This window comes from Nerophis ophidion, linkage group LG18 (assembly GCF_033978795.1).
Source record: "Nerophis ophidion isolate RoL-2023_Sa linkage group LG18, RoL_Noph_v1.0, whole genome shotgun sequence".
NCBI classification, from domain to species: Eukaryota; Metazoa; Chordata; class Actinopteri; order Syngnathiformes; family Syngnathidae; genus Nerophis; species Nerophis ophidion.
In genome coordinates this window covers 22,999,946-23,012,913 of record NC_084628.1, presented here as the reverse complement: position 1 = coordinate 23,012,913, position 12,968 = coordinate 22,999,946, and the positions used below count along the sequence as shown (strand labels likewise).

Here is a 12,968-nt window from a genome sequence, read left to right as displayed (position 1 = left end):
ATGTTGCTTATCGTTCACAATCATTATGAGAGACAAGAACACGTCTTTCTTTTAGGATTTTAAAGATGTTAAAAAAAGTCTTGGAAGATGCAGCTGACAGGAGTCACTAATGTAGCCTTTAAAGCCTTCTAAAACAACTTCAAAACCACATTTTATACATACACTGCAGGTCTACATATAATGTAGTAAGGTAATAAGCACAATACTTGCTGTATTTTTGGTCATTTTAAGCATTGCCGAAACTTCTTTCCTCAGCGCACTTCCAACTTAGGGCAATAAATGTGTGTTCTTACTTCTGGAAACTATTTTGGGAAAAATGAGGATTCCCAAACTTATCTTTTTAAAGCTAAATATAGTGAGGATGAACTACTGCTCCTAGAAGGCAGCACAAAGGAAGTGCGAGACGTTGGAACAGACGGAAGCCGAGAGAGTGAGGTCGGCGTGAATTTGACACTATACATGTGGAACTTGGGGCTAAGCTATAGGAGTGCTTACCCAAATAAACTGGAAAAACGACTACGGCCAGCTGGACTTAACAAACAAGTGTCCATCGAGTGAGCCAGTTTGATAATGATCATGATACATGCAGCACGTCATGCATGTTTTTACAACTACAGTACATACGCTGTCTGCCTCGCTGTGTACAAAAAAAAATACAAAGTGGGCTAATACTTCACAGATGCTGTAATAAGATTGTTCATGTTTTTCAGTCAGTACAGATTGGTGTCCTATCGCAGTGTTGTGCATTACAAACTCAAACGCACTCCGTGTTGTCATAGAAGCCAGCTTATTTTTTTGCTGTAGCAAGCTTTTACGGCTAATATAACGATGCGTTACTACGCTAGAAAAACAGTTCCTCAGTGTTCGCTCTCACAATAACAATGTCACTACAGCTTGGTTATTATACAGGTTACGGAACGTAAATAAAGTATTGTTGATGGTTTTTGATTGCATTTTTAAAGTGATTTAGAGGTAGAATTGATTGCTCCTAGTAGCTGAATTGCTAGCCACCTAGCACAAGCCGATTTTTACAAGTTAGAATGCAAAAAAAACCAAAAAACTTTCGTCTTCTTGTCTCTCATGATTGTGAACAATAGGCAAAATAAAATAAAAAAAGTTCCCCTTTAAAGCCAGCATAAGACAATAGTTAATAATAAATAAGGTAGTGTTTTTCATACCTATCAGTATTCTCCGGTTAAACTAAATTCACTCAATCGAGCCTTACACTAAAAAATGGTAAAAATATGTATGATTCATGCTGATATCATATTAGAATCAATATTGTTATCAGCCAGTATAGTATCAGCTATTGGTGGGATGGTGAGTCACCATGCTGTGTGCGCCAAATCTGTTTTTCCTCACAAACCAATCAAGTTACCGAACAAACCCCCATCCACAAATACAAAGTAACTCAGTTCTGTTAACCTTTGAACTGCGTGACATCATCGCCTCCTTGCTGGTGCCTGTTCCACTTTAACAGCACTGATTGTTTCAACATTTGCACATCGGCAAAATGAAAGCCACATGTCCTCGTCTCCAAGCTTCGACCATACAAACGCAAGTGGCGCTAACTGTAACCCCTTCGAACGGCCGTCAAGATCGGTTCAGAGGAACTCACAGACTCGGAAGCCCGGTCCGTCTTTCCGTCCCCCTGAAGGCGGCGCCGGCCCACTGAAGAGCGTGGTCACGTTCCCTCGCTCGCAGTGGTTGATGCATCGCTGGTGGCTGCAGCGCACCTTGCAGATGGTCGGCGTGAACATCACCTGGAGCCTCTCCGCCCCACCTCCGCCTTGGGCCTGCCCGTCAGCGGGCGCGGGGCAGAGCAGGATGACCGCGCATGTCATGAAAAAGACGAGCATGACGGAAGGTTTGACTCCTCAGTTTGTCCTCAGGAGCTTCAGCATCATCCAAAGTCAACACGGTGAGTTGGAGCTGCGGCAGCAAGAAGAAGGCACTTTAGAGCGTCTGAGCAGAAAGTAAGAGTGTCGTGCTCTAAAAGCCGGGAGAGAGAGATAATTGAAAGCAGTGAGCTGCAGTGGGCTCAGGTCCAAGATAAACGTCAAGCACTGATCCGCTCCCTCGAGCCACTTTCCGCCGGTTCCCTTCACGACTTCCCCGCTCTCTTCTCCTGCTTTCTACTGCGGCTTCTCACCGCGAAGGGCTGCAATAAATACGCCGGCCGTCTCCCGCTCCGGGATGTCAGAGTGATGATGCAAACCTGGCTTGAGTTTCAGCCTGACAAAACACGCCGCAGCTAAAGGAACTCCTTGTGCAGCTTGAGGAAACTCCGGGCGTGTCAACTTTAAAACCTGCATGAAGTGATTTATTGGCCACTTGGAGGTGGCTGGAACAAACACAGAGTGTGTGCTGTTTGTGTTACCATGGTGTTGTGTCATCGCCACATGTGGGACCGACTCATCGGCACACCGTGTCAACATGCTGCAGGCCTGCTGCACTCTCCACACTCAACAACAAAGAGGTGACGCGATGTCACCACACAGCAGTAAGTCAGGGGTGCTCAAAGTGAGGTCCGGGGGCCAAATTTAGCCCATCGAGTCCCCAGTGATGAGAGTAGTAAGTTACATGTAGTAAAGCTGCGTATCTTAACTACCGCATTTTCCAGACCATTGGGCGCACCGGATTATAAAGCACACTGCCGATAAAGGGTCTACTTTTGATCTTTTTTCATATAGGGTGCATTAAAGAAGTGTTTTTTTTTTTTTTTCTAAATGTAAAACACTTCCTTGTGGTCTACATAACATGTTATGGCGGTTCTTTGGTCAAAATGTTGCATATGTTTTACAGATCATCTTCAAGCCGCTTTCTGACAGTCACTTCCGGATGCAACGTCTTATTCATGTGGCTCACCTTTGACAGCGTCTTCTCCCCGTCATCTTTGTTGTAGCAGTGTAGCGTGCAAGGACAAGAGTGGAAGAAGTGTCAAAAGACGGAGCTAACTGTTTTAATTGATTGATTGATTTAAACTTTTATTAGTAGATTGCACAGTACAGTACATATACCGTACATTTGACCACTAAATAGTAACACCCGAATAAGTTTTTCAACTTGTTTAAGACGGGGTCCACGTAAATCAATTCATAGAAATGACATTCAGACTTCACTCAAATCTATAACGGAGCAGCATCGCCTCATTCGGAAACAACAACAAGGCCAGAAATGTGACAAATGTAGAAAGTGTTTTTAATAGGACAATATCGCATTTGTTGTCAATATAAACAAGTATTAAATCAAAGTTACATATTACTTACGGATTCAAAGTCTCTAAGGCAGAAAAATTAAAGAATTATTGCGTCAGATAGGTACCGTCTTAAACAATCAACACTTCACTTCAATTTAAAGACAGCATGTGGCCACTCCTAACGGTTAATCATAAATAGGTTAGTACTTTTCATAACTACCACTGGTCTCCATATGATTAATTTCACTTCATCATACTTTTCTAACATTACAAAATAATAAATTAGTATGTATGATTCCTGTAAATATTGTATCGGTTTATTAGTGGTATCGTCCATTACTCAAGGCTCCAATATCGGTATTGTACTAGAAGTGAAAAAGTTCGGGACACACCTAAAGCTCACACTATCATTGATGGCATGCCCACAAAGCTAACTACTCGCCATCTATCATTGTTATTTTCACTAATTAAACAAACTTAATTATTCCCCATGCACAATACTGCATTCTTGACAACCCTATTTATGTATACATTTTCTACCACTTATTCACTTTTGGGGTCGCGGGGGGTGCTGGCGCCTATCTCAGCTACAATTGGGCATATATATGTATATTTAAAATATATATATTAATATGTATATAAGAAATACTTGAATTTCAGTGAATTATAGCTATAAATATACTCCTCCCCCTTAGCCCCGCCCCGCCAACCTCAAACCAAAACCAATAGTGTGCAAATAAAGGATATATGTAATATACAAATATATATTTTGATTCGGAAGAAATAGCGATTGTAACTTGAAGGAAAGAAATTGAAGCTTTGGCACATTTGTTTGCATGTGAGTTGAAAAACAAATCTCACATAGATCCACACTGATATCCGTGTCTCCTCTACTTAACACACATTAAAAGATTACAACTCTCCCACTTATATCACACTATATACATCCATTCATATTTCATATTACTTACACATATAAAAACACTCATTTTATAAGGTGTTCCGACTATTACTTTATTTTGTAGTAGTAGCGACTTCCTCCGGGTCAATTTCCATTGTTTTCACTTTACCAAAGTGCGCATGCAAGCAACGTCGAGGCCAAATTGGGGCCACATTCGGGCCTGTGTGCGTTTGCACTGGAGTCTGATAAAAATCACATTTAATTGCAGTATAAACAGTTAGCTGGAAAAAAAATCAGACCTAAAAAAAAGTCAAATTTGGGCCACTTTGGCCTGCAGTGTATACAAAGTCTTACATACAATTATGATATGCTAAAATGAACACATTTGAACTAAATTAATATTAATAATATGTTTCTTCATCCATCCATCCATCCATTCATTTTCTACCGCCTGACCCTTTAGGGGTAAATAAACTATAAATAAAATCAAAGTGCAAATGAAAAACAGCGTCACCACTTTAGTCATAATTTTTGCACTTCTTGATGACTTTAGTTCCGGACTTCTTAGTTTATTTGATACTGTCGTTACTGCCACAAGTGGTGAAAAAGTGTATTAGAACCGAATCCCACTTCACCCCATACGGACCACACCTGAGCAACAAACATCTTTTGGCGGCCCTCTAGAGGGCGCTCGCGGCCCAACATTAAACACTGATTTAATTAATATTGTCTGCTTCTTTTTCTCAGCACTGCCCTTCACAAGGTTGTATAAGAACAAAGTTGTCAATCTCTAGCTATAAGCTAATGCTAGCCAGAAAGATTGGTGGTGTTAGTCGGATCCTGCGGGGTTCACTGACAATGGCCACGCCAACTGGCAGTCGGGAGGCTCATAACCTGACTTTTTGCTCGCAACCTAAAGCATGATAAACAGATGAGACAGCTTGTATCACGAAAAACTCGTAAGCTGTGGTACTTGTTAGCCAAGGTACCTCTATATCTATTTTTTTTTTTTTCCAAGATGGCGCTGCTGTAGTGGCTGCTGTTGGCAGGAGCTCTGTGCTCTTGTGTCATCCTTTTGTGTTTCCCTCTTGTTTTCATGTGTTATTATATTTTCTTGCCTTTTGGTCCGGGACGCTTTGGGACTGTGTGACAAGGGGTGGCACTTTCGTGACCTCTGTGGTGCTTTTTTTGTGGACTTCTGGATCTGCCTCCCGGGAGCCTTTTGGCCATGGAGACCAGCTGCAGGGTCTTTGCCACACCGGAGTCGGTTTGGAGGGACCGGAGGAGATGCGGATGAGGGGACAGGGCTGCGGAGCTAACAATGAGCGCTGGGACGGAGAGTCTTCGCGGTGTCTTGGCTGGGTGAGCAGGTGTCGGACACCTCAGCCACCTTGGACGTATCCTCGCTCATCCATGCGGACTGGACACTGGCCGAGAGTGGAGTCGGCTGTCTTGGATGCTTTGTTGGGTCTGCTCCTGTCTCTGGCCATGCTCCCTCCACCCCAGCGGACGATGGCGTGGAACACCAAAGAGGCCACCACAGTGGATATGTTTCTTTTACTTTTTATTCATAGCTGTATGAGGAGTGTCTGGTTGTATCTGCTGCTTTAATGTCTTTAATGTCTGTCCTTTGTGTTCTTCGATGTTTGATGTTTCCCTCTTACACACATGTAAGAGGGATGTGTTCTATGGCTATGAGTTGTTGTTTTTTTTCCCTTGGCCTCAGTCTGCACCCCCTCTTCAGGGCCCAGGCCAAGACTGATTTTTTTATTTTATTTTAAACTTCTATTTTTTTCTCCCATTCCCCCCCTCTTGTTTACCTGTATCTCATCTTTTTTGTAAGTGGCGCTGGAAGCCGGCAGACCCGTCAGCAATCCTGTTCTGTCTTCCTGTAATGTTTGTCTAATCTTGAATGGGATTGTGCTGAAAATTTCAATTTTCCTGAAGGAACTCTCCTGACGGAATAAATAAAGTACGATCTAATAAATAAAGTACTATCTAATTTAATATCTGTCAAAGTGACTGTAGCATTGATCCCTTTCATTTCAAAGCAGACCAAACTCAAAAATTAATTTATGCACTCCAATAAATACAATTTTACAAAAATAACTACTTATTTGCGTAGGACAATACATACATTTTGTGCCATTGTGTTTTTTGTAGTTAAATTTTTCCCTTTTATTATGTCCCCTAAGCAAGATGCAGACTTTTTTATGGCAGTGCGTCAAAGAAAAGGAAAGTGAAGCGGAAAGCCAATCAACAGTCATGATGCTGATACGCTGCGACCAACATGACGGATAACGATGACATCTTTGAACACCTGCTCCGGATCTGCTTCTAATAAATCAGTCCTTCTCAAATAGTGGGGCAGGACACCCATGGGGGGCTCATGTGACTCCCAGGGTCATGCTTTATCAATATTATGCTTAAAAGCGGGCAGCACGGTTGTAGAGGGGTTAGTGCGTCTGCCTCACAATACGAAGGTCCTGAGTAGGCCTGGGTTTAATCCCAGGCTCGGCGGGGTACACCTTGGACAAGTCGCTACCTCATCGCAGGGCCAACACAGACAGACAACATTCACACTCACATTCATATATTTGGTTAATTTTCTGGGCAAATATTTTTGGCACTTTTTGGATGTTTTTAGAGAGGGTTTAATGACCCTCGATCTGTTAAATCAATTGTTGGCTGTTTATTTATTTTGAATGCATAAAAAAGCCAAACGTGTGTTCTTGCCCTTCGTTAGAATCGTGAGTGATAAACAGCATATCTCTTTTAAATTTTTACATATTTCCAGTATGACTCATCTGATAACATGGTCAGAGTACAGAAGCGTTACTACCGTAATGTCAATCTCCGAAAATAAACAAAGTGTAATTTTTCAAATAGCTGACTGAATTTTTGGCATTTTGTGATGTTAAAACGGTATTTTCACATACTTTGCGGATTGTAAATACAATTGGATATGGTTTAATGGATACAATGAAACACAAATAAGCATATAAAGACAACTTGTTTTTCTACTCTATTGGTATTTTAAAGTGTTTTATATACTGTCCTCCTAAGTGAGTGGTTCTCAAATGGGGGTACGCGTACCTCTGGGGGTACTTGATGGTATGCCAAGGGGTACGTGAGATTTTTTTTTAAATATTCCAAAAATAGCAACAATTTAAAAATCCTTTATAAATATATTTATTGAATAATACTTCAACAAAATATGAATGAAAGTTTATAAACCGTAAAAAAAAAATTCAACAATGCAATATTCGTTGTTGACATCTAGATTTTTTGTGGACATGTTCCATAAATATAGATGTTAAAGATTTCTTTTTTTGTGAAGAAATGTTTATAATTAAGTTCATGAATACATATAAATCTCTATTACAATCCCCAAAGAGGGCACTTTAAGTTGATGATTACTTCTATGTATAGAAATCTTTATTTATAATTGAATCACTGGTTTATTTTTCAACAAGTTTTTAGATATTTTGATATCCTTTTTTTCAAATAGTTCAAGAAAGACCACTACAAATGAGCAATATTTTGCACTGCTATACAATTTAATAAATCAGTAACTGATGACATAGTGCTGTATTTTACTTATTTATCTATTTTTTTCCACCAAAAATGCTTTCCTCTGATTAGGGGGTACTTGAATTAAATAAATGTCGACAGGGGGTACATCAATGGTCAATGGGTTGTACTTGTGTAGCGCTTTTCTACCTTCAAGGTACTCAAAGTGCTTTGATACTACTTCCACATTCACCGATTCACACACATTCACACACTGATGGAGGGAGCTGCCATGCAAGGCGCTAACCAGCACCCATCAGGAGCAAAGGTGAAGTGTCTTGCTCAGGACACAACGGACATCACTGAAAAAAGATTGAGAACCACTGTACTAAGTTATTCATTGAGGTTGTTTAATGTTTGTTTTTTTTTCAGTATCAAATGGCCCAACTCAGTCGAAAAAATTATTATAGTTTAAAAAAAGGATTACATTTTTTATAAAAAACAATTTAGACCAATGAATGCACTTTAAATCGTTTTGGTTACAGACTGGAAACAATCTTAATAACATTATTATTCGTAAGTTGATCTGTATTCCTTCCTTTTTTCTTTTATTTAATAACAATCCGTTTTTAATGACAAGTACATTCACACATACAAGAAATAAGTCTTAGTGTATTGGTTCAAAAACAGTTAACATGGGGGAAAAAGCCAGAATAACTCTAACTTAAGTAAAACACAATTTCATAAGAAGCAATTTACAATGTACCCCGCCTTCCGCCCAAGTGCAGCTGAGTTGGGCTCCAGCGACCCCCCGCGACCCCGAACGGGACAAGCGGTAAAAAATGGATGGATGGAATATACAATCAAATTTAAAAATAATAAGGATACAAAGTTACGCGGGGTGTACTTATAATAATTTTATAGACAAACAATGCCATTTATAAGTGCAGAGGTGGGAAATGTTTTCTTCTTCCTTGTAACAAAAAATAATTGAGAAGCACTATGTTATATACGTTAGAACTATATTATTATACGTTAATGCAACTAAGCATTAATTAGATAGCTAAGCAGCATAGTGGTGTTATTATTGAGGGTTCCTGTCTTTCTCTCTCTCTCCCTTGCAACGCCCTTTGACTGTGCAAGAAAACCCCCGGATTTAATACGCATGTAAAGCGGGGAACACCTGTGTATAGAGTTTGTGTGCGTGTGTGTGCGTGTGTGTGTGTGTGTGTGTGTGTGTGTGTGTGTTCTTAGGCAGACAGATGTTAAATGCTAACAACAATAAAAGTGATTGACAAGTGGTGACAATGGCAAAATTTGGGGGTCCCACTGCCACAAAAGGGCTAAAAAACACACAAATAGAAAGATTTGTGAGCGCTAATCTCCTCAACAAACACAGGCTGAGAGGCCGAGAGGTCATCCGTCTTTGGTTGCTTGGATACTATGAAGGAGGCGAGGTCACACACAGCAGGAAAAAAAGGTCAATTTCAGTGTTTCTGGCATGTTTCCTGCCCTCATCTCGCCTAATAAATCATGTTTCATTTCCTGTTTCCCATCAAAACACAGTCACACTTCCTGGTTGATGGCTGAGACAAACTTGAATTTGTGTTCAGGCTTGTTCCTACCACGTGTCGTCTTGTGGGACCTTCGTAAATTGCACAGGGACACTTTTTTTTTCATTTTTTGAGGAATGGGGATAAAGGCGTCTTGTTCCTGCGGCTGTTTGTGTATGAGCTCATGTCCTGACACACGTCGTGAGCTGTGAGGTCCATAAACAGTCAAGCGGCGTGGAAACACTGCGGACATTATTGCCACACCCCCATGACACACCTCTGCAGAACAACAACACAATCCACACTAAGATGGCCGACGCTAGCCTTTAAGGCGGGTTTGTCCAAACTTGCTGGCCGGGTGAAGCCCGCCAGCATCTTAAGTTTGGCCCGCGAGACGCAAATAAATCTTAAATACCAGGCGGTCCCTGAATGCTACCAATTGCTGACATTGTAAAAATCAGATCACTAACCCTTGACTGTATTTAGAAATACAAGCACGGCATTAATTTATATGACCCAATCCAAACAACCTTCCCTAGTCATGGTGCGGGGAAAAAAAATGTAACTAACATACTGAACTTTTATATATATATATATATATATATATATATATATATATATATATGTATACATATATATATATATATATATATATATATATATACATATATATGTATACACATATATGCAGATATATATATATATATATACACACACACACATACATTTATATATATATATATATATATATATATATATATGAAACAACATCATCTGGTACAATCCGCCATTCAGCAAAAACGTCTCAACCAACATCGGCCGCAAGTTCCTCACTCTGATCGACAAACACTTCCCCAAAGGCTACACCCTAAGAAAAATATTCAACAAGAACAACATTAAATTGAGCTACAGCTGTATGAATAACATACAACATATCATTTCAAACCACAACAAAGCAATTGCAAAAGGACTGCCTACCCCCAGACTAAACGACTCTGAAACCAATAATGAATGTAACTGTCGCAAGAAACCTGATTGCCCTCTCAACGGAAGGTGCTTACAGACATCAGTCGTTTACCAAGCAAAGGTAACACGCAAGGACACATCCGACACGTACGTAGGATTAACCGAAGGAGCGTTCAAAACAAGATGGAATAATCACAATGCCTCCTTTAGAAACCAGACTTTGCGGAATTCTACAGAACTCAGCAAACACATTTGGAACCTCAAAGACAATAATGTTGAATATTCAATAACATGGCAAATTCTTGCATCCAGCACACCTTACAACAGTGGTAATAAAAGATGCAACCTATGCTTAGAAGAGAAACTGTTTAATATATATCATCCAGATCTATCATCCCTTAACAAGCGCAGTGAAATCATTTCAACATGCCGCCACAGACGGAAACACCTCCTAGGTAACACATGAGCCAATCACCATGCCCCTACGCCTGCCTGTACCCACCCACTCTGTGCCCTATATAAACCATTGTATGTGAATGCTTCCATTAAAATTACCTGATGATTGAGGGAACCCCTCATGAAACAGTTCTGTAGAGACGAAGTAGTCTTGTGATTTTTCCCACACCTACATATATATATATATATATATATATATATATATATATATACACACACACACTAGGGCTGGGCGATATATCGATATATGATATATATCGCGGGTTTGTCTCTGCGATATAGAAAATGATTATCGTAATATTCGAGTAGACGTTCTCACGCAGCTGCGGGCATTACACTCTCCTCGCTCTTTCCTGTCTCCTCACAGACAAGTAGGCGCACATTCATACGTCACTTCCTGTCACGTCATACGTACACGCCCTCGCCCAGCGGAGAAGTCGTGGTGTGGCTAACATTAGCTGTGATGTTAGTGGGTTGTTGCGGAGAAAGAAGGTGTGAATCTCGTAACAAATGAAGGAAGAATTAATTCCCAAGAAAAACAGCACGGGCCCCATCGTCTGGCGGTGGTTCGGCTTCAAGCGGGAATATGTCGAATAGACAACTTTAATTTGTCATGTGTGGGGCACAAGCGTTGCTACCAGAAGTAGCATTACTGCTAATATGTAGCATCATATGAAAAGTCACCTGCTAATAACTTTAATAAATACAGTTTTGGTAAATTGACTTAGTTGTGATATCCTTCTCTGCATGAAAGTTTAAAAGTAGCATATATTAGTGCAGTATGAACAAGAATGTTTTAATGTAGACACATAGAATCATCAAACTGCTGTGATTTTATGCATCAAGTGATCATTCAAGGCTAAGGCCAAATATCGTAATATATATCGTATATTGCGATATGGCCTAAAAATATTGCGGTATTGAAAAAAGGCAATATTGCCCAGCCCTAATACACACACATATATACATACATACATATGTATATATACACACATAAATACATATATATAGTGGGGCAAAAAAGTACTTAGTCAGCCACCGACTGTGCAAGTTCTCCCACTTAAAATGAGGACAGAAGTCTGTAATTTTCATCATAGGTACACTTCAACTGTGAGAGACATAATGTGAAAAAAGATACAGGAATTCACATTGTAGGAATTTTAAAGAATTTATTTGTAAATTATGGTGGAAAATAAGTATTTGGTCAACCATTTAAAGCTCTCACTGATGTAAGGAGGTTTTGGCTCAAAATCTCACGATACATGGCCCCATTCATTCTTTCCTTAACACGGATCAATCGTCATGTCCCCTTAGCAGAAAAACAGCCCCAAAGCATGATGTTTCACCCCCATGCTTCACAGTAGGTATGGTGTTCTTGGGATGCAACTCAGTATTCTTCTTCCTCCAAACACGGCGAGTTGAGTTTATACCAAAAAGTTCTATTTTGGTTTCATCTGACCACATGACATTCTCCCAATCCTCTGCTGTATCATCCATGTATCCATGTTGGTATAAACTCCACTCGTCGTGTTTGGAGGAAGAAGAATTTGACCCCTCAGGCAGTACTACATCAAAAACAGACATCAGTGTGTAAAGGATATCACCACATGGGCTCAGGAACAATTCATAAAACCACTGTCAGTAACTACAGTTGGTCGCTACATCTGTAAGTGCAGGTTAAAACTCTATTATGCAAAGCCAAACCCATTTATTAACAATATCCTGAAACGCCGTCGGCTTGGCTGGGCCCGAGCTCACCTAAGATGGACTGATGCCAAGTGGAAAGGTGTGCAGTGGTCTGACGAGTCCATATTTCAAATTATATTTGGAACAGAGGACGTGGTGTCCTTCAGAACAAAGAGGAAAATAACCATTCGGATTGTTATAGGCGCTAAGTTCAAAAGCCAGCATATGGGGGTGTATTATTGCCCAACGCATGGGTAACTTACACATCTGTGAAAGCACTATTATGCTGAAAGATCTATATAGGTTTTGGAGCAACATATGTTATCATGGACGCCCCTGCTTATTTCAGCAAGACAAGTGTTACAACAGCGTGGCTTCGTAAAAAGAGTGCGGGTACTTTCCTGGCCCGCCTGCAGTCCAGACCTGTCTCCCATCGAAAATGTGTGGCGCATTATGAAGCGTAAAATACGACAGCGGAGACCCCGGACTGTCGAACGACTGAAGCTCTACATAAAACAAGAATGGGAAAGAATTCCACTTTCAAAGCTTCAACAATTAGTTTCCTCAGTTCCCAAACATTTATTGAGTGTTGTTAAAAGAAACGGTGATGTAACACAGTGGTGAACATGTCCTTTCTCAACTACTTTGGCACGTGTTGCAGCCATGAAATTCTAAGTTAATTATTATTTGCAAA

At 40.3% G+C, this 12,968-nt stretch overlaps 1 protein-coding gene across 10 annotated transcripts in view; it reads right to left on the bottom strand.

The window, feature by feature from the left end:
• The window catches only part of LOC133536952 (latent-transforming growth factor beta-binding protein 4-like), a 108,814-nt gene that overhangs the window by 40,552 nt on the left and 55,294 nt on the right, over positions 1-12,968 (bottom strand). For 3 of the 10 annotated variants that reach the window (XM_061877714.1, XM_061877716.1, XM_061877715.1), the window contains exon 1: positions 1,619-2,272. The exons of the other annotated variants lie outside the window; for them this stretch is intronic. In XM_061877714.1, coding sequence (XP_061733698.1) covers positions 1,619-1,859 — 241 coding nt within the window. In that variant the 5' untranslated portion in view covers positions 1,860-2,272. Of the gene's footprint in view, positions 1-1,618; positions 2,273-12,968 lie in introns of those variants that run through there. 10 annotated transcript variants of the gene reach the window in all.